General features: G+C 41.7%; 1 protein-coding gene across 1 annotated transcript in view; it reads right to left on the reverse strand.

Annotated features, from left to right (window-relative positions):
* The window catches only part of eipr1 (EARP complex and GARP complex interacting protein 1), a 36,164-nt gene that overhangs the window by 13,163 nt on the left and 3,816 nt on the right, over window positions 1-19,185 (reverse strand). Inside the window, exons 3-6 of the mRNA XM_086127768.1 lie at window positions 14,002-14,134; window positions 13,407-13,563; window positions 7,925-8,024; window positions 2,361-2,497 (exon numbers count right to left, since the gene is read on the reverse strand). Of these exons, the coding sequence (XP_085983894.1) occupies window positions 2,361-2,497; window positions 7,925-8,024; window positions 13,407-13,563; window positions 14,002-14,134 (527 nt within the window). The remainder of the gene's footprint in view (window positions 1-2,360; window positions 2,498-7,924; window positions 8,025-13,406; window positions 13,564-14,001; window positions 14,135-19,185) is intronic.

Here is a 19,185-nt window from a genome sequence, read left to right on the forward strand (position 1 = left end):
GCTCTGGCACAATGGCTTATCTTGGGTCCAGGCAAGTGGAAGTACTGTCGGATTTAAGATGATTTGGTTAGTGAGGCGCATTATTGACATGAGCTTGTTTTGTTTGTCTGGAACTGATTTGATGAGGTCTACCTGGATTTTTATGGGGGTTTGTGCAGAGGCCATTCTGTAGTAAAGTACTGCAGCCACTCTTTACTGCAGCACTGCACTGCTTTTAAGTATGCGCCCTGCAGTGTACACAGTGGCTGCTGGTCTGACATCTATACAGCTGCTTTAAAATAGATATCTTTGGAGGGGCTGGTATGAGTTTGAATGTGCTAACCAATATGAATATATTCTTTATAGTACATAAATACACTGTCGTTTCTTTGAGTGTTGCTTTAGTTCAAAATTTCCAGATGTATTCCCATCTGCTGGGTGGAGTTGTTCGGTGAAATAACAGTGGTGCATTATGATCTTTATAGATGAGACGGTGTTTTTTGCTAACCAGGCCTCTAACTCTAAAACCCCAGCCCCACTGTGCCCCTTCACGATGCGCTGAGGGCCAAATCAGCACTGTCTCTCAAAAACCACGGCGGGGGGAGGACAGCGAGAATGAAGTACGCTGGAACTCCTTAATTTGTTACAAGGCAGAGTGATGTCAATGTTTCCTCCATTCTATCAGGGGCTGTGTTACACATCTTGTAAATACTGTATATTCTTTTCTTGTCTATTACCTCCTTCACCAACCATCCCTCTCAATCTCCTCTGCACTGTGCTGTTATCATGGTGATCGATGGCGAGGTAATTATTATTCCACTACTAGAGACCCCACATGTACACGTGCTGACCTAGCACATCATCTTATACTGTATATCACAAGCACAAACAAGCACACCACATGCACACATACGCAATGCTTGAGGGTACAAGATGTGCTACAGATAAGGTGCAGTTACAAGGTACATGTGAAGAAGTACATATGTCTCATGTCAAACAGGAACATTAATGTTCGGCTGCCACAAAGTGCACTTCATCATGCCATGTAGATAGATGTCCATGCACTCATTTGATTAGGTGACACTGCAAAGTGGACGTGACATTTCCTCTGACAGAGCATCAAACTATCCTCAAAATGAGGGTAGTTCGAGCGTGGGGTTTTTTCTCCCCCTCTCCCTCCCTTGTGGTTTCTTTCTGACTTCCGGGTTGAGTGAACGCTGGCGCGTTTTGGCTGCCGCTGCTCAACCCGTATTGTTTTGTGTTTTTTGTTATTGTAAAGTGTCCTTGGGTGTCTTGAAAGGCGCTTATAAATAAAATGTATTATTATTATTATTATCATCATTGTTTGCTTTGTGCGCCACAAATTTCACATAAAGACAAAAGCTGTATGGAAAATATATATTTTTTTAGTCACTGTTTAGCGTCTGATGTGCCAATTTACTGGGAATCGAGTGGGCAAGTGGTATTTTGTACTTTTACAAGAAACTTTCTTGGAACTTCAAATTTTGGTTTTGAAAAGTACAACCAGAGGTGGGATTTTAGGACTTTTTTAGTCCCACATTTGACAGATTGGCATTGTTTCCGCAGTAACAGTGAATATAGGAAAAAGAAAAGGAGCACGGAAGAGAAGACATTTGCATATGAAGTACTTTACACAAAATAGAAAGCTGAAATCTTGACTGTGCGTCAACTATCCAACCCAATCCATAAGCAACATTTGTCATTTGGAGTGCTCATTGATCATTTTGCTGTTTGAGATCTGATGAATCTTGAATCGAGTTGCTTTCTTTAATCCAAATGAAAACAGAATCGGCAATCGCTAATGAATCCATGGGCACAGGAATTTGACTGGATTAGAGAAAACTAAACTGATACCAGCAGCATTTTTGTTTTATGTTACTGTTTCACTGAAAGCAGTGCTGACATTTAATTCTGACTTGAGATTCGTGCTGTTCATGATATGCTAATTCATTAGTTTGATCAGTGTTGCTTCTATAATGGATTATACAATCAAGCTAGTCAGAAATGATTAATTTAATAATTAGTATTGATTTTTTTTTTTAATTACCCTTAATTTTGTATTGTGATGTATACCGTTACCATGAAGGAATGCAATTGATACCGGGGTATGAATTTTGGGCCACATTGCCCAGCCCTAGTTGGATGAAATACTTTTCTGTTTGATGTGTCTGGTGCATCACCCGGGAAAAGACATTTTTGCTCCCCAATGTAATTTGGCCGTCAGGTGAATGCCCGGAGCCCCCCGGCATCCACCTCTCTGCATGCTACTACTCAGCTTGTTTTTATTTTAATCGTCATGTGAGTGTAGAATGACAGATTATTGTCACATCACAGTGGGTATGCCCTTAAAGAAAACTCACTTCATGGTACGAAGATCCCAGCCTCTTATGGCTGTGTCACTAGCAGTAGCAAGTTGGCTGCAGTTATGGTGAGGGCTCCACTTGCCAGAGGTGAACTTCAGCTGTCCTTTTCCCTCAAGCATGGCAGTGCTGGAGATCTGCAAAGGATCACAAGCCACCTCATGAACATCTCTACTATCGACGTAGCTCAGCCTGTGCAGTGCATTACATTTTTTTCAATATATCATACTGCTACTACAACAGCAAAATCACATTTAATGCGTAGTGTCGAGTATAAACGTGGAAATGTCCTGTTTCATTGGTAGTGTCATATAATTTTCAGATCACCCTAAAGATCTGCTGTTCAGTCAGCAGGCGCCGACACTGACGCATGTCTCTTCCATGATCTGTGACAGAGACCATTAGAATCAGAATCAGAATCAGAATCAGAATCATCTTTATTGGCCAAGTATGTAGAACACACAAGGAATTTGTCTCCGGTATAACACGCTGCATTAGTATCATCGTAAACAACAAATCATTGAACCATTTTAGAGTAACCAGTAGCAGTATTTGTAGTACAAGAAGAGTGACTGTCGTCAGTGACTACGTCAGTGACTGTTTAAGGAGTTAATGGCTAGAGGGAAGAAGCTGTTTAAGTGTCTACTGGATTTGGTGCGCATGGATCTGTAGCGTCTGCCTGAGGGGAGTAGCTGGAAAAGGTGGTGGGCAGGGTGCGGGGGATCCAGGAGGATTTTCCGTGCCCTTGTCTTGATTCTTGCAGTGTGCAAGTCCTCAAGAGTGGGTAGGGCGGTGCCAACGATTTTTTCCGCTGTCCTTAGTGTTCATAATGTTAAGGCTGTCTGGATTTCCTTTAAATATATTGTATAGCCTCGAAAACAGGGATCACCAACCTTTGAAACTGAGAGCTACTTCTTGGGTACTAATTAATGCCAAATGCTGTGAGCATCAAATGATCTACAATGGCACCTTGTAGTATAAATGCCCCAAGTGACAGACATTTTGGAGGACATGAAATTGCACCTGTTTTTAAACATGACATGAGCGATTCATGCAAGTTGTCAGTGCACCTTAGCAGACCTGGGCTGTGTATTTTCTACAGTTCTGAACTGATTCTCCTTTTATCTTCAATAAAGAAGGTGGCCTCATTTCAACCAGCAGTAAAGGATTTTGGTAACTGCTTTTTCTTTTTAAGAAGACGGAGGTCAGAAGCCAGTCAAGGTGTACATATAGACAAAAACATACACGCTGACAATATTATTTCCTCTTTCAGAATTAAGAGACTTGAATTAGCGTAAGACACGTTAACGCAATGGAAGATGAAAGTACTGGGAGGAGAAGCATTTCACAAGCACGGCAAGAACATGCAAGCACCACTAAAACTGAACATTTTAGGGTTTTTTTCCGAAAGAGCATGTTCGTCATTGGATATTCATCAAGACTGCTATTTATGTCTGCAACAATGAAAAAGAAAATAAGCGAAGACACTTCATGCGGTTCACACACACAGTCTTTTGTCATAAAAGTCCAAAAGTGGAGTGATATTGATTCGACAAACTGCATTTGGATTATTTTTCCACGAAAAGTAAGACGGACCAAACAGTCATAAAAACATAATAATTTCCACGTTTTCCCTTCCCTCTAACTGTCTGCATCCTAATCATTCTCATTTTCTGTATATTTGCCCCACAGTCACGCTGTTTATGCAGTGATCATCAATCGAGCTGTCGCCTCACAACTCATGGGAACCCTCTCATTATTTCTCCAACAGCACAACGACAATGCCAGAGAGTGAGTGAGTGAACAGTACAGAACAATGCTGTGAAGAGCAGACAAAGTGCTGTCCGAGAACAGACGGAAGGTGTGAGTGAGAGAGAAGCAGGAAGTAGAAATGGTTAAAAAAAAAAAAAAAGGCTAGGTTGGAAAAAGAAGAGAGCTGGGTTTCTGTGTTCCCTGACAGGATTATACTGGAAACATACATTCCCCGTTGCCCAAATATATGAAAATATATGGGTAATTGTTGTTACATGTACTAAAAAGCCAGAATTACAAATTCCTTCTGTTTCTTCAATGTTGCTATAGCCTCTTGGCAGCCGCTGACCAATTTTCTTCTCATCTTTCCATCAATTTTGGAAGAAGGTCCTATTCCATATGTTCTTCAATTGATTATGATTGTAATCACGGTACTCCATTGTATATTTAAGGCCTTGGAAATTCTTTTATTCCCTCCTCCTGACTGATGCCTTTGAACAATGAGCTCCCTTTCATAATGTGGAAGCGTGCTGCATGACCATACTGGAAGATGTTACTACAAAAAAAAAAAAAAAAAAGCTCACTAGAACAGCTGAACTCTGTTCGGGGTTAATAAGAGGCACTTTAAACGCATGTGTTATGCCTATGGCACAAGTGCGCTGAATCCCATTTTGAAAGAGTTTCAACGTGAACCCCTTGTATGAAAGGATGTGTTATTTATTTTACAATTCACCTCTATAAAGTATTCCTTTTCTTTTTCCAACTGAGCTGTAGGAGTTATAGGGCACGCTAATGGTGCAAAAGATTTTGAAATGATTTCTCTTGAACTAATTTATTTGCAAAAACCTGGAATTTCAACAGGGTGTGGAGACCTGAAATATCCACTGCATGTGGATGATGCTCGCTCATATGCATACACCCACGGTGAAGACATGATCATCTGGTGGGAAAGAAATAGATAGGTTGAAATGAACACACAACACACCGAAAGCGGGAATGGGAGACAGGAAAACCGGGGTGGGAGGGGGAGCAGGGAGGAAGGGAGAGACATTAGCATTCTCATCAGTACAAGAGGAATTTGTCTTGACTGCCACGTTTTTTTCCTTCTCTTTTTCACTCCCTCTCTCCTAATCAAGCACACTCTCTTCCCACATCCATACATCCTCTTCTGCCTTCCAGCCTGCATCTTTCCAATCACGCTTGGGCGTCCGTTGCTCCCTCCATCTTCCTTTTCTCATTATACAGCCTCCCCCGATTACTTTCCAAGTCTTCTCTTCTCCCTTGATATGCGATTTAATACCTCTGCTGTCCAGCGTTGGTGTCAGAAGATAGGATTAAGACCTCACACGCCCCTGTGGTAGTACTCAACCTCACATTGGGGTCACTACTTAACAGAGCACACCCAAAATGAAAGCAGTAGTCCAAGTATAACCTTTATAAATGATGCAACACTGAAAATCATTGTGCACATTCGCTCTCTTCAAGGGGAAATGACTTAACTTCACAAGTAAATTAAAACAAATGTGAACAAAAATAGTGACACACTTCTCTATATTTAGATTTGGGCTCGACCCTTAAATCTTGACCAACTCAGTAATTATGAGTGACTTGTGACTTCACATATAGTTTTCTAGCTCAAATGACAATAATTGAGCCACCCTAAAAAATCTTGTAGCAAGCCTTCCCAGAAGAATGAAACCAAGACTTTAATCATAATAGGTTCAGGATACGTACATGGACTTTAAAATGTACAAAACAGTATTCAAACTGTGAAATGATGAATGACGATAATAAATTGAAGTTTTCTAAAACACCATGGACCCTGTGCACAATCTTATGAAAAGGACAGCAGCCAGTACTAGTGCACATTCACCTCAGACACCCCCCGAGTAATGTATTGGAGTCCCTTTGCCTGTAGCTATACGTAAGAGATATACGTTATTCTTTGCCGCTTTAAACAGTGCCTCCTTGTACCGACGAGAGATTAACTTGATGATGATGCTGCGGGGCTTCGAGTTGGATTGATATTTCCTTCATACCCGATGGGCCACATCAGCAGCGGGAAACTTTTGGTTTTCGGCTGGGAGAACTTGTTGGCAAATCGTGATAACCTCGGCACATACATCTTCCTTCTTCTTCTGTTAGCCCCTGCAGCCTCAAATTGCAACGTGGCCCATAGCTTTGCCAGGTCAATTACGCATGTCATACATTTCAAAACAGCTTCTTCATTTTTACCCATCCGTTTTTCAACCAGAGTAATTTTTCCATTCAACTCTTGTATCTCAAAATATTTTATGAATAGCGTCACTTCTTGAATGAATCAAAGTGGCCAATGTGTGGCCAGCATCGTCAGATGTAAGAGCGCTTTCTGTAATCTGAAGGCAGGATAAAGTCGGTGTCTTGGCAAGCGGAGGCTTACTTGAAGTAACAGGCAGCGGAGGGGAAGTCATCATTCTTCAACTGCAAAGCATAGTCTATCCAGTTGCGATAGTCGTGGTCGTCAAAATTAGCGAAAGCTTGACTTCCACATTCCCCGCGTTTTTCACTTTTTCTACCCGATTTAGGCATTTTCGGTGGGTGAGGGTTTCAAAATGACGTTGGGAATCTTTGACTATAGACCTCAGTTTTACTCGGGAATTTCCTGTATATCGTTTTGCATCGAGAGCTCAACAATCTGTCTCATCAATGCCGCCATCTTGGCTGCCAATTATCGCCTCATCACGTGACCCATGAAATTAACAACCATGTCACAGTAGACCAATTAAACTGGACGCGTCCGCCCTCATACTTAATATTCATCAGCCATTTGCGGTTGGAGTGCGCACGAATGAGGGCTTAGGAGCGCTGCCGAAAGAAAGAAATGCGGAAGTTTGTTTGCGCAGCAGTGCGTGGCTGTTTAAGGAGCAATTCAGAGTAAAAAGAAGAATTTTGACTAGCGTTTAGTGAGTATGGAAATGAGAACCATACATACAATACAGCAGTCTCTGCAGTGCGACCATGGATCTCTCTTTTGTTTGTTTGGCGATTGACTCCCATAATCGCTGATACAGACACCAGGGCAGCAAGTACAGCCATACACCTCTCATGGACTTATATAGAAGTATCCCCAACACTAAACGGGTTTAATGTTGGGGATTAGTTTTTAATAAAAAGGGTTTCCAAAGGCTGCACTAGCCATTGAAGCTCGTCGACGAATTTGACTCATGTGACAAAAGAAGTGACTGAGAATGTATCTGGGACGCCACGGGGTAACTAATTACATTGGGCATTTTTTTTTTATTTGGGCATCTACCGGTGTTTACAGAAATACATCTCTATAACCTCTTTCTTTATCACTTTCCCAAGTTATGACATGGAGACTCATGGCCATTAATAGGAATCGGCCAATGTGTGTCCAAAATTATTTTTATATCCACATTTTTCTGTTGCCGCTTTTGGCCAGGTGTGTTTTGCAGACCAAACATTACGGTACTCTTCAGGGTCATGAATTCAAGTGAGAGGTGAGATAAACTGGTCATCAATTGTAGGGCATATATAGAAAACAACTACACAGCTATTCACACCCACATTTCGCACTACAGGGAATATTGGGTGGGGTGTGGGGGGGGGGGGTTATAGTGAGCCGAGTATGAGAGAGATTAGTGGACTCTGCTGGTGTCACAGAGAATGAGGACGTGTGCATCTGATAGAGACAATATGGTGGTTATCAAATAATGAGTTTACTATTGTGAGATATGGTGTGTGTTTGTGTGTGTTTACAGTTTATGTGGTTTACACTACTCAGTATACGTGTGTGTGTGTGTGCGCCTTACTGTGGCCTGTGTGGAGCTCTCCTGCAGATCCCAGAGAAGTACATGGTTATCAGCCAACGAAATCACACGCTTGCCATCTCCCATAGGCTCCCACAGTACGCTGTGGATTGATTCAAAACACACACACACACACACACACACACACACACACACACACACACACACACACACACACAAATGTTTATCAAGCACATTACCATTCCGAAACAAGCAGGGGGCATCAACTAGTGTAATCACTGACAGACATATCCCAAAGCTATCTGTACAATCTCATGAGATACAAAACATGATGGTCTGATGAAAGGCGGAAAAACGTCTGCCTTTATAAGGGTAACTCCAAACGCATGGTTGCAGGACCACAATTCACCCTACCAGTCATCTTTCACCCCACATTCCAATACATAAGTGGATGGAAGCATGATTAAGGGTGTAGTTACTCCACCTAGTGGTAAGTACGAAAGTGATAAATGGGAGTTTCATCAAAAGTTCACACTCCTGTCAAAAAAATAAATAAAACTGTCAACATCGAAGTATAAGACTAATACTTGGTACATGTTGGCATTTCAAGTTACATCCAAAAATGTGAGCATGTTTTCAATACAATGTGGCGTGATTAATCTACTTCAGCAATCACATTCATGCCATCTGCAACCAAGGTCTCAACATTGAGTCAGAACCCAGTTTCTGTTATTTGTGTAGTCCTTTCATAATTACTTATCGAATGGTATGGTATTATATAGCATTTACATTGAGCAATTCATAAAAACAGAATGTTACAGCAACAGCCTGATTCTGTCATTTGAATGTTCAAACACAGCAAATGGGATACAGAGTCGCCTCACCGGAATTGGGAAAAGTGTTTTCTTTTGCTGTATGTCTAGCTTTGATGCAACCGGCAGTGTATGGTCTGCATAGAATTGATTCCACACCTGCTTGGTCATGCTTCACTGTGCGCCGCTTTAAGGTACAATATATATTCGGTGCCTGTGCCTTGGAGATGAGCAGTTCCGTAAAAAGGTAGCATGAACTGTTGCTTTGGAATGCTGATTGGCTCAATCAATTACTTTCGTGCTTTGTTGGGTTTTTTTGTTTTTAGGTTTGGTGGTTAAGAAAAGGGTGCGAGAACGCCACAATGCAAATAAAAAGATGGAAATTTTGATCCCTGTCTGCTTTATAGGTGCTTTCACGCTGCCTTCTTGGCAAATTGGTGCATCCGAAGTGTGACAGTGAAGCTGAGATTTACACATAGTGTTGGCACCCCTCTTAAATGAAAGACGAACCCACACTGGCCACAGAAATAACTTCATTTCTTTTCATTTATTTAAATGGGTAAAAAAATCATTGAGATGAATAATCTCTTTTCCAAGAGTGATCTGGCCACTTTGGCTGCAAAGACATAGTTACAACAACAAAACAAAAACAACAGTCATATGCCATAAACACAACCAAACAACATACATACAACGTCCTAAACATACAGGTACATCAATACAAAATAATTCAACAACAACATTGCCCAATATCATTAGTTTCACGTTCCTTTACAATAGATTAAAATTCTCCCATTGTAAAAGGTTATTCCATGAAATGCGAGCAGCATATTTGAATGCTGTCTCGCCCAGCTCTGCCCTGACCCTAGGATCTGTTAGGAGTTTTTGAAAGTGCAAACCATAAACCTGTTGGTTTTCACACAAGTATGCACAGAGGTAAGGTGGGAGGAGCCCAATAATACATTTGTAAACAAAAAAATAAACCGGTGCGAGAGCCTGAGGTCATACAGAGATGGATACATACCAACAGAATAAAGAGTGCAATGGAATGGTGAACATGTTTTCCACAACCAGTAATAAAACACAGAGCACAATAGTACAGGTACACACTATCCAATTTCTTTACGTGTACATTCATAAAATGCAGATCACCAACGTCCAATGAAGGTGAAAAAGTTGCAGAAATCAGGTGTGGCCTTGTTATATGAGAAAAAAAAAACACATTTGAGTTAAATTAAAGTTTCAATTTTCGTGCAAGGCCCTCAATATGTGGCTCAAAATACATAATAAAAATGTATTGTACTGTATATTTTGGTCAGTAACAACAAAAACCTAAGTACCGAAAAGTAGTGGGTATTTGGATTTCTGATTCCTTGGTTGATTTTTTTTTCACTGCTCATTATTTAAAAAATCAACTCTTAATTTCAGTCATGTGGAAAATAATATGTTCTACCACATCAACATAACGCTAATTTAATTGACCAGATCGCGCCTCAATTTACAGGAAGCTGCCATGTTTCCCCGCCCAGTTTCTGCTATGGATACACGAAGGAGACAAACTTTGCAATCATACTTCCTAAACATCGTGACTACAGCCTGTGTGACAAATTTCATGCATTAACTCTGTCACTTGAGGGGAAACTAGAAGTCATTTGAGATGATATTTTGCTTGCACATCGGCTGAAAAAAAAAAAATCGTGGTAATCTTGCAAAGTGTGATCTCTCCGAGGCACCGTAGTGCACACAAAATGCATATGCTAGGTTGTTGCTTTGAGGAAAAATTTATTTTTCAGGCAAATCAGGGTCATCATACTGTTAAAAAGTTTGGTGTGATTCAAAGAGCGGGTTTGTTCAAATAAAGACAAATTGGGGAATATTTCTGTCGGGCAAATGTATGAGGAGAGCATATTTTTGTATTAAAACAAAAAAAAATAAATCATTGAAGGTTCTGGTGTCTCTGGGGTCCCCAAAAAGCTTTCAACCTTTCATAAACTATTTTGGCTATGCCCTAATCAATGCCTATTAGGTGGAACCTTTAAAATGACCACCCATTTTTTCAATAAATAATTTTGCATGTTAGGTTCATTGAAGACTCGATTGTCCTTAGGTGCTACTCTGAGTCTGAACGCATGCTTTTCTAAAGTTAATGTGCCCTGCACTTGGTTGCCACACAAAAGTCAGCAGGGATAAACTCCAGCTCACCCGCAACCACAGTGAGGATAAATGGTAAAGAAAATGGATTGAAGGAGAGATGTTTTGGGATGGAGTAATGTGTGGGATGGGAGGGTGCACAAAGGTGTAATTTCTAAGACTCTCTCTCTTAATATTCCACAGCACCAGAAACTTTAAAGCACCCAAGGACTTTCTGCATAATTGCGCGCCTAAAGTTGTACTACAATTCCTGCTACTGGTCTCTTTAAAGTGATGCAACAATTATCTGCAACAACTGCACAGCCGTCATAGTATCTTATTGCACCGCTGACCGCTTTGTCTCTGCTCGATGACTCTGCACATTGTCACACCGCTGTCAATGAGTGGTCCTACTGCACAATGGTACCCTCTGTCTTTGTCATAGTTGATTATTTGCAAAACAAGTGTAGCCTATACCAACGGAGATAAATTCCTTGTGTGTTCTACATACTTGGCCAATAAAGATGATTCTGATTCTGATGAGAACCGTGCCTTCGGCAGTCAAGTCATTCTCATGCAAGACAATGCACCATCACAACCTGCAAAAATGACCATTGACACTTTAGCTCATAGGTGTCAAACTCAGGCCCCGAGGGCCGCTGTCCTGCATGTTTTCCAAGCCTCCCTGTTGCAACACACCTGATTCAAATGAACAGGTTCAATGTCAGGCTTGCGCAGAGCTTGCTGATGATCTGATCATTTGAATCAGATGTGTTGCTACAGGGAGACTTGGAAAACATGCAGCACAGCGGCCCTCCAGGACCTGACTTTGACACCTATGGATTAGAAGATTGTCAAGGTGAGAAACGTGAGTTGTGGACTTCACGAAGGCAATCACACGCACAATATTCAACATTCAACGCAACGTCTTTACTTTTCCCACCAGGCACACACAAACATGCACACGCACACACTAGTGCAAACAACAATCAATGTGAGTGTGAATACAATGCATTTTGAAGGAGAAGGAGGGAACCAGGCCAAAGCCATTCATCTGGGGAACCCACTAGTGCCCAGCATAGGCGACCCGATGATATGCACACAAGCATACGCAAACACATCTGATGTCCTTGTGCAAATCACAGCTCTTCACTTGGGGTGTTAAGATGGTGAAGCACAAAACTATCAATCTTTATACAGCTGCATTGCTTGACCTGACCTTTGACTGACACACATGCGCGCGCGCGCACACACACACACGCACACACTAAATCCCACGCTTCTTTTCTCCTTCCTCCATCGTTATCTCTTCCTCACAGACACAGTTACAGTATGCATCACTTTAACTGATTGGCATCTCTAAAAATGATAGCAATCGAGAGATACTGATGAACAGTGGACTAAAATGAGAAATGAGCTTCGATTTCCTTTCTGGTAGGTGCTGAGTTATGGGGAGGCTTTGTGCCTCACAAAAAAAAAAAAGACTAAGGGTGTGACTAAAATTGGAGATGTGCGCCCGTCAATAGTCTGAGTCCCATAAAGTAAAATAATATACAAATGTCAGGGAGGTAGAACCAAACACAAAATAACAAACCACAAAACGCTGCTCTCTCTTAGTGCCTATAATTATTTTGTAGATAGACAAATACATAGATACATGGACACCGACAGATAGATAGATTGAAAAGACAGATAAGACAGAAAAGAGAAAAGAGAGACAGAACACACAAAAAAGAAGAAAAGACAAAAATGAGATTGGAGACACAGATCAATAGATAGATATAGCTGGATAGATAGGATAAGATGGAACCATAAGATATTATGGAACCAAATACTGCTATGCGGACGGCTATAGTGGCTATGTCATCCAAAGTAACGTACAGTAATCCCTCGTTTATCGCGGTTAATGGGGATCAAAACCACCAAACCGTGATAAACGAAAATCCGCGAAGTAGCGATCAAGTAACATATAATTTTTCTTTTTTTTTTAAGTCTGCAAACGGTCCGCGAGAAGCTGAGAAAGTCAGCAAAGCAACAGCGAGTCACATAGAGCAACATATAGAGTACTGTACTCCATGTATATGATTTAAAAAAATAATAATTTTAATGAATATGTTTGAAAAAATCCGCGACGCACTGAAGCCGCGTTAAACGAACCGCGAAATGGCGAGGGATCACTGTAATACAAAAACGCCACTTTTGTGTCCAAGTCAAATCACGTTATAGAGATGCAATGCTATGCCCTGTCTTGTCATACTTTGTAACAAATATGATGCCAATAAAATACCCACCCACCCTGATAGTGTCAACTAACTTGTCAGATGCTGCCAGTCTTATTTTGGAGACCTTTGTTTCCAAATCTGATCTCTTCGACCGGTCAGTGCACTAACATTGAAAAATCTATTTGAATTGTACGAGTTCAGACCACGTTTCAGTGACTCCGCAAAATAGGCCGTCCTTCTGTGAAACATGACCGGCTCCTTGGCTACTGACATTGTGTTGACATGTTAGTTGCAGCAGCTTGGAACCGGAAGTGACGGGTGATGTCACACTAGCCATTCGGATTCCCCCCAAATACTTACCAGGCTGCATTGCCGTGGGCACTGTCATCTAAGTGACATAGCAGTTCCAGGGTTTGGGGGTTGTGGGCTGAGTCGTCAGGAGATTCGTGGCTTCCCGTTTCCCAATTGGTAGGCATCCGCCATACTGCTGCACAGGACACCACTCGGCTGTCACTGGCTGGATGGGAATGACATATTTAATTATTCACAGATTATACTGTCATTCAAAAAGGTAAACAGAGACACCGCGGACAGGTCACCAGTGAGTCACAAGGATGACATTGCAAAGGAATACATGTGAAACTAAAACTGCTCAGGAAATTTTACTTGTGGGGGAAATTCTCTCCGGAGTGCCATTCCAACCAATGTAAGAAATTACACAAACATTTTATGAGCTTCTTATTGAAAGAAAGGTGCCGGCAATCATTTACTGTACACACTCTAATACCATCTCAAAAAAGTGTTTTTCCACCCATGACTTGGAAGCTAGGCTGCGCAAAGATCTGCCACTTTCAGCCAGACGACATAGTTGAATATTTAGTGAGGGAAATCAAAATGCATTAGCCAGAAGTGAATGGAGACGGTGGCAGATCCAAGGGGAAAGAGTCGAACTTACTTTTGTTGTAGCAGGTGGTAAGTACTTCTTTGTCTGCGGGACTGGCACCAATATTCCATATCTCTCCAGCTTGGTGTAGAAGGACATTCTTATTAATGATGTTATTCTCATCATCAAAGTCAATGATGTGGATCTTGAAGGAAGGACAACAGAAACAGAAAGAAATGAACTTCATTCCCATTTAACTAATCTAAAAGCACATTAGGTGTCAATAACAGGCTTGCAAATAAAGTTGTAAAAGTACGATGTACTCATCGCTCAGCATTTGAGTTCCAGTTGTACTGATGCGGCATGGTGAAAGAAAGCAATGTGATATAAAAGAAATAAAGGTTTTCTTCTTATTTTTCTTCTTCTAATCCTCATATGTAATAAATAGGATGCATATTGTCAGCATTTTGTTGTTACCAAACCCCTCATTACAGTTACTGAAACAGTAGTTGAATAAACCATAATTCTTGACTTCTTTATATGATTCCACAGTCATAACGGCTCTCCAGTGGAAACAGTAAGTAAATGTGGCCCGCGACAAAAATGAGTTTGACACACCTGCCTAACTCATCATTCACCGTATAGTGGTCCCCTATTTCTGTTTGGCGATTCGGATAGCCAGCTAACGACTTGCTTGTTGTCCCATAGCATGTGACCACCATACCTGTCCTAATGAACCGGACACCACTACAAAATGGTGTAACCTCTTAAGAGTGCCCTATACAGGGAATAGTCTGCACATTCAGACACAGCCATAGTGTCTCCAGTGTGTCCTGTGTTGACCCTGGGGCCTGGTACAGAGAGGGTGTGGACCATCTAGTGGACTGGTATAAAGATAACAACTTGTATAAATTTGAAGAAGACCAGAAAGATGGTGGTGGGCTTCAAGAAGAACTTATGCCCCTTCTCCCACCTGCGCATTGGAGGAGCAGCAGTGGAAGTACCTTGGGGAACACCTTTCTGAGGACAGTCCTGTCTGCTAAAGAAGGGTCACCAACATCTCTACTTCCTCCGGGAGGTGCGACATGAATGGACTGGGGAGCTGTCTCTTGAGGAGCTTCTACAGATGTGTGGTGTGGAGAGTGTCCGCGGCAACAGCATCACTGTGTTGTACAGTGGTTGTTTGGCCCCGGAAATGAAGGCGCTTCAAAGGGCGTTAAAGGCTGCTCAGAAGATTGTTAGGAACAGCCATCGCTCAATCAAAGACATCTTCACCGGCAAATGTGGGAAGATGCCTTTCTGCATCATCAAGGGCCCAAGTCACAGCACACACACCACATTCCATCCTCTCCCCTCGGGCAGGAGGCTACATATCATCTGGAGCAGTGCCAGGTTACTTTTTGCAGTGGTTTGCAACATCAATATCACAGTGATGCATATTTGTAATCTAATTTACCCTGTAAAATCATGATTTAAACATGTTAACAAGTAAGCATGTTATAGGATGAAGTGAAAAAGGAAAATCGATTTTCTCTGCAAACACCCAGCAAAAGTCTCTCATGTCGGTGCATGCTTTTCTGTAAACATACATGCTAATTTAAGTAAAAATCTTTCTGCCTTGGATGCATTCTAAATATAAATACATATACTGTAAATAAATTTATATATATATATATATATATATATATATATATATATATATATATATATATATACTGTATATATAGTTGAAATTGTAGTACTTAACCCATTGTGTTATACTGTACATTGGCACGAGTCACTCACACTGCGGGCCATCTGTTTAGTGTTCACATAGGCTGCTCATGATAGGACTCCCGCTATCATGTTCACATTTATTCTCACTTAATATTGAGATGTTTCAAAATAATGAAAAATTTAAAATATGCAGTCCAGTTTTGAACAGTATATAGTTACCGGTTTGGTTTCTCATCCATTTTGCTCCATACATTGGGTTACTAACCACAGTGGTGCAGTTTACCCAAGGTTGGCGCCAGCAACACGTCAGTCAGGTTTTCAATACTGCAACTTTATAGTTGGGGCCAAGAGTACACTTGTACATCCCTGCAGTTAAATCAGGCCAGTAAAGATTTATAGGGGATCCAACCCTTCAACTACCGGTATATTATTAATATTGGTGCATGTTAGAAGGCAGGTCCTTGACCCGTTATATTACTTAGGCCTTGGCTGATGTTAAAAACAATCAACAGCTATTTAAAGTCCAACAAGCTAAACTTTTATTTTATAACCTTCATATTTTACTGAGGGACTTTCATTACCGGTAGTGATCTATTCAACATGGTCCCCCAGTTGAATTCAGTTCAGGGCCCACAATGCTGTAAAAAGTGAGGTTCTCTCATGTTGATCAGACAACTGAAGGTGGTATCCTCAATTGGAGATACACTTGCAATGTCTCAGAGCACTGTAAATAGGGATGCCCTGCACAGTAACTCCCACTCATCTTGCCTGTTTGCCATTTACAGGCTTAACAACAGGAAGAAAGAAAGGGGCATTAAGAAGAGGAAGGGTAGAGCATCATCGCGTCAGAGTCCCTCAGCCACCTCAAAGTCAGCAAGGCAGCTATTAACCTTGGGTTGGACTGCATCAAGCAGAAAATAAAAATTACGCAAAGTTGTAATTTAATGGTGCTGGGGGAGCGGTGCAAATAAATTCAGACTGACGGAACGGGGTAATTGGAGGGCCCAGTAATAGGGTCCTCCCAAATAAACCCAGGTGTGAGGGGAGAGAGAACCTCCAACAGTCCCTCCCCCTAGGTGATTCATGCCTCACTCTTCCAGGCCTGGGGAGTGACTCATAACTTTGAACCACTTGGGCACCCGGCCCAGCGCTTTTAATTATGTGCTGGAAAGGCAGCAGTGAGAGGTAGAGAAGGGAGGAGGGAAGGGGAGGAAAGGGAGGGATAACACCAAGCTGGCTTGTGGACCCCACTTCAGGGGCCTCTGTTCTAAAGCTCTTTAGCTGCACAAGATGACAGTAAGCGGTACGGAGGAGTGGAATGCGGGTGAGAGGTGCCAAGCTTGGGCACTTTATCTCATTAGCGGCCTTAAATGCCATGCCGACACACACTCCGATCTGTCATTCTAGCTATTGGTCTCCGAGGGATTTGAGAAGTGCTGTGTGAGTTAAGAGAGACATTTCCACCCTGCATTATGCCTAATGGGAGGTGGAGAGGCCAGAAGGCTTATGGATACAGAAGGAGCTCTCCGGGCTGAAATGCCAATCGAAAAAACATTTTTCTTACTCTTAGTTCAAACTCAGCCCAACTAAGCAGACCATTTCTGGGCAGTAAACCTGCAAAACGTGGCGAATACAATGATTTCCATGAATCAAGCATACAGCACAACTTATGACAAAGGCTTATGGGTATGTTCTAAATGGGATCCTCAGCTGTTGTTCACTCTTAAATTACTCATAATTCAAGACACACATTCTTACACCATATTGGAATATGCAAGGATGCTGTGATGCTCTCATTTCATTGCGTTAAATATGGTTCTTGTTTATTTTATGAAGCCCCACGTTCCATGTCTCGTGACCCTAATCGGGGAATTGTACACAGGTACGCTGTGTGTCTAATTCATAGAACAGGTGAGCCCACGCGTGCGGATGTTCACTCAATACAGAGCAACTTAGTCATGTGTTGTGTGCCACGTTTAACGTTGTGTAGAAATATTCTCTTCAAACAAAAGGTGCTTCAGGCAAAGCAGTCAAACTTCCACCTCATTCTCATCCAACTGTGTGTTGATCTATTTTCAGGAATGTTCCACCTTACTGGAAATCGGGGAACACTATCTTGTTTGATTAAGTCTGTAAAGAACTTGGAATGTGTCACTGGTTCAAGTCCAATTACGGACAAAATTGTAAAAATGGCAACAATTGTTGGAGAGCACGAGTTGTTGCTCGTCAGCTTGCTGGCTACTGCAGAGCTGGACTTGAGCAAAGCATGGTCCCCACCACTTCAGCTCAAGTGGTCAGATCTACTCTAGGGTCCTACGGCTCGAACCAAAGCACAACTTAATGACCCATCTTCTTTGTGTTGATGCTTGCATTTGTTTCACTCTGAATCTCTCCTTGCATGCCTGTATGTGTGTGTATTGTGTACCCCATTCGAGTAGGAAATGAATTTCTCCCCCTCTCTCTGTCTCTTCTCTCTCCCTGTGTGTGTGTGTGTGTGTATATATATATATATATAATACTTTTCAGCCATATCGCCCAGCTATACTGAGCATATTGTGTTTAAAACCACATACACATATTATTAAAATAATGGCATGGCATATATTTGTCATGACAAAACTAACAGATATTATGTTACCCAAGCGTCAGAGTAACGCTTACAAGAACAAATATTGCTGAGGTTTGCCAGTGGATCCTGACAGTGTGGAGCAGTGTCAAAATCCACTATTACCAACATATTACGGGCATTGTGATATGCTTGGGTGTGATATAGGGCTTGGTGTGTGACGTATGTGTAGGTGGAGCGCACATGCGTGAGGGAGAGGCGGGCTGTCTGAGAAAGCGCAAATGTGTGTCTTTTTGTTTGTGTGTGTGTGTGTGTGTGTGTGTGTGTGAGAACCGGTGCAAAGCTGTGTAGGAGCAATTGAGAGCAAAAAGTTGCATCATGAGTTGAGTTTAATGAGCAGAGGGAACGAGTGCCATAAATGCAACCATCTCTGCAGTGTGAACCCCTATTTGTTGTTTGTTTGGCTACCGGACTCCCATTATCATTAGCCACAGACGATGGGCATTATCCCCAGAGGACAGCCACTCAGGCCGACAACGAAATCCCCCCCTGTGTCCCCCAACCACGGTCAGGCAACCAGAAGAAGAAAGGTTTATAAACAGATTTCCAAAGGCTGTATTGATCTGTGATGAAGAATACTGCACAAGCTTGTCAGCAAATTTGCCTCCTGCAATAACAAAAGCAACTGAGAACGTTGCTGTGGGGGCTCCTGTATAACTAGCTGCACTCTACATTGGGAGAAAAGCATTTCATTATAAGTTGTCTAAAAAAAAAAAAATCTGTGTGATTGCTTTTTTATGTTTTTACAAATACCCCATGTTATTCACGGGATGACCTACAGCTAAAATATAGGCCGATATTTGTTTACACTTGTTTTTAGAGCTACGTTTATAAGTTTGGGATTTTAATCAGGTGCACTTCGTAGTCCGTAAATTACACAACTTGTATGCAGCTCAAATTTTGCCTTCATCCAA

The sequence above is a fragment of the Hippocampus guttulatus genome, chromosome 13 (assembly GCF_054856545.1).
Source record: "Hippocampus guttulatus isolate MCC_2025c chromosome 13, RoL_Hgut_1.0, whole genome shotgun sequence".
NCBI classification, from domain to species: domain Eukaryota; kingdom Metazoa; phylum Chordata; class Actinopteri; order Syngnathiformes; family Syngnathidae; genus Hippocampus; species Hippocampus guttulatus.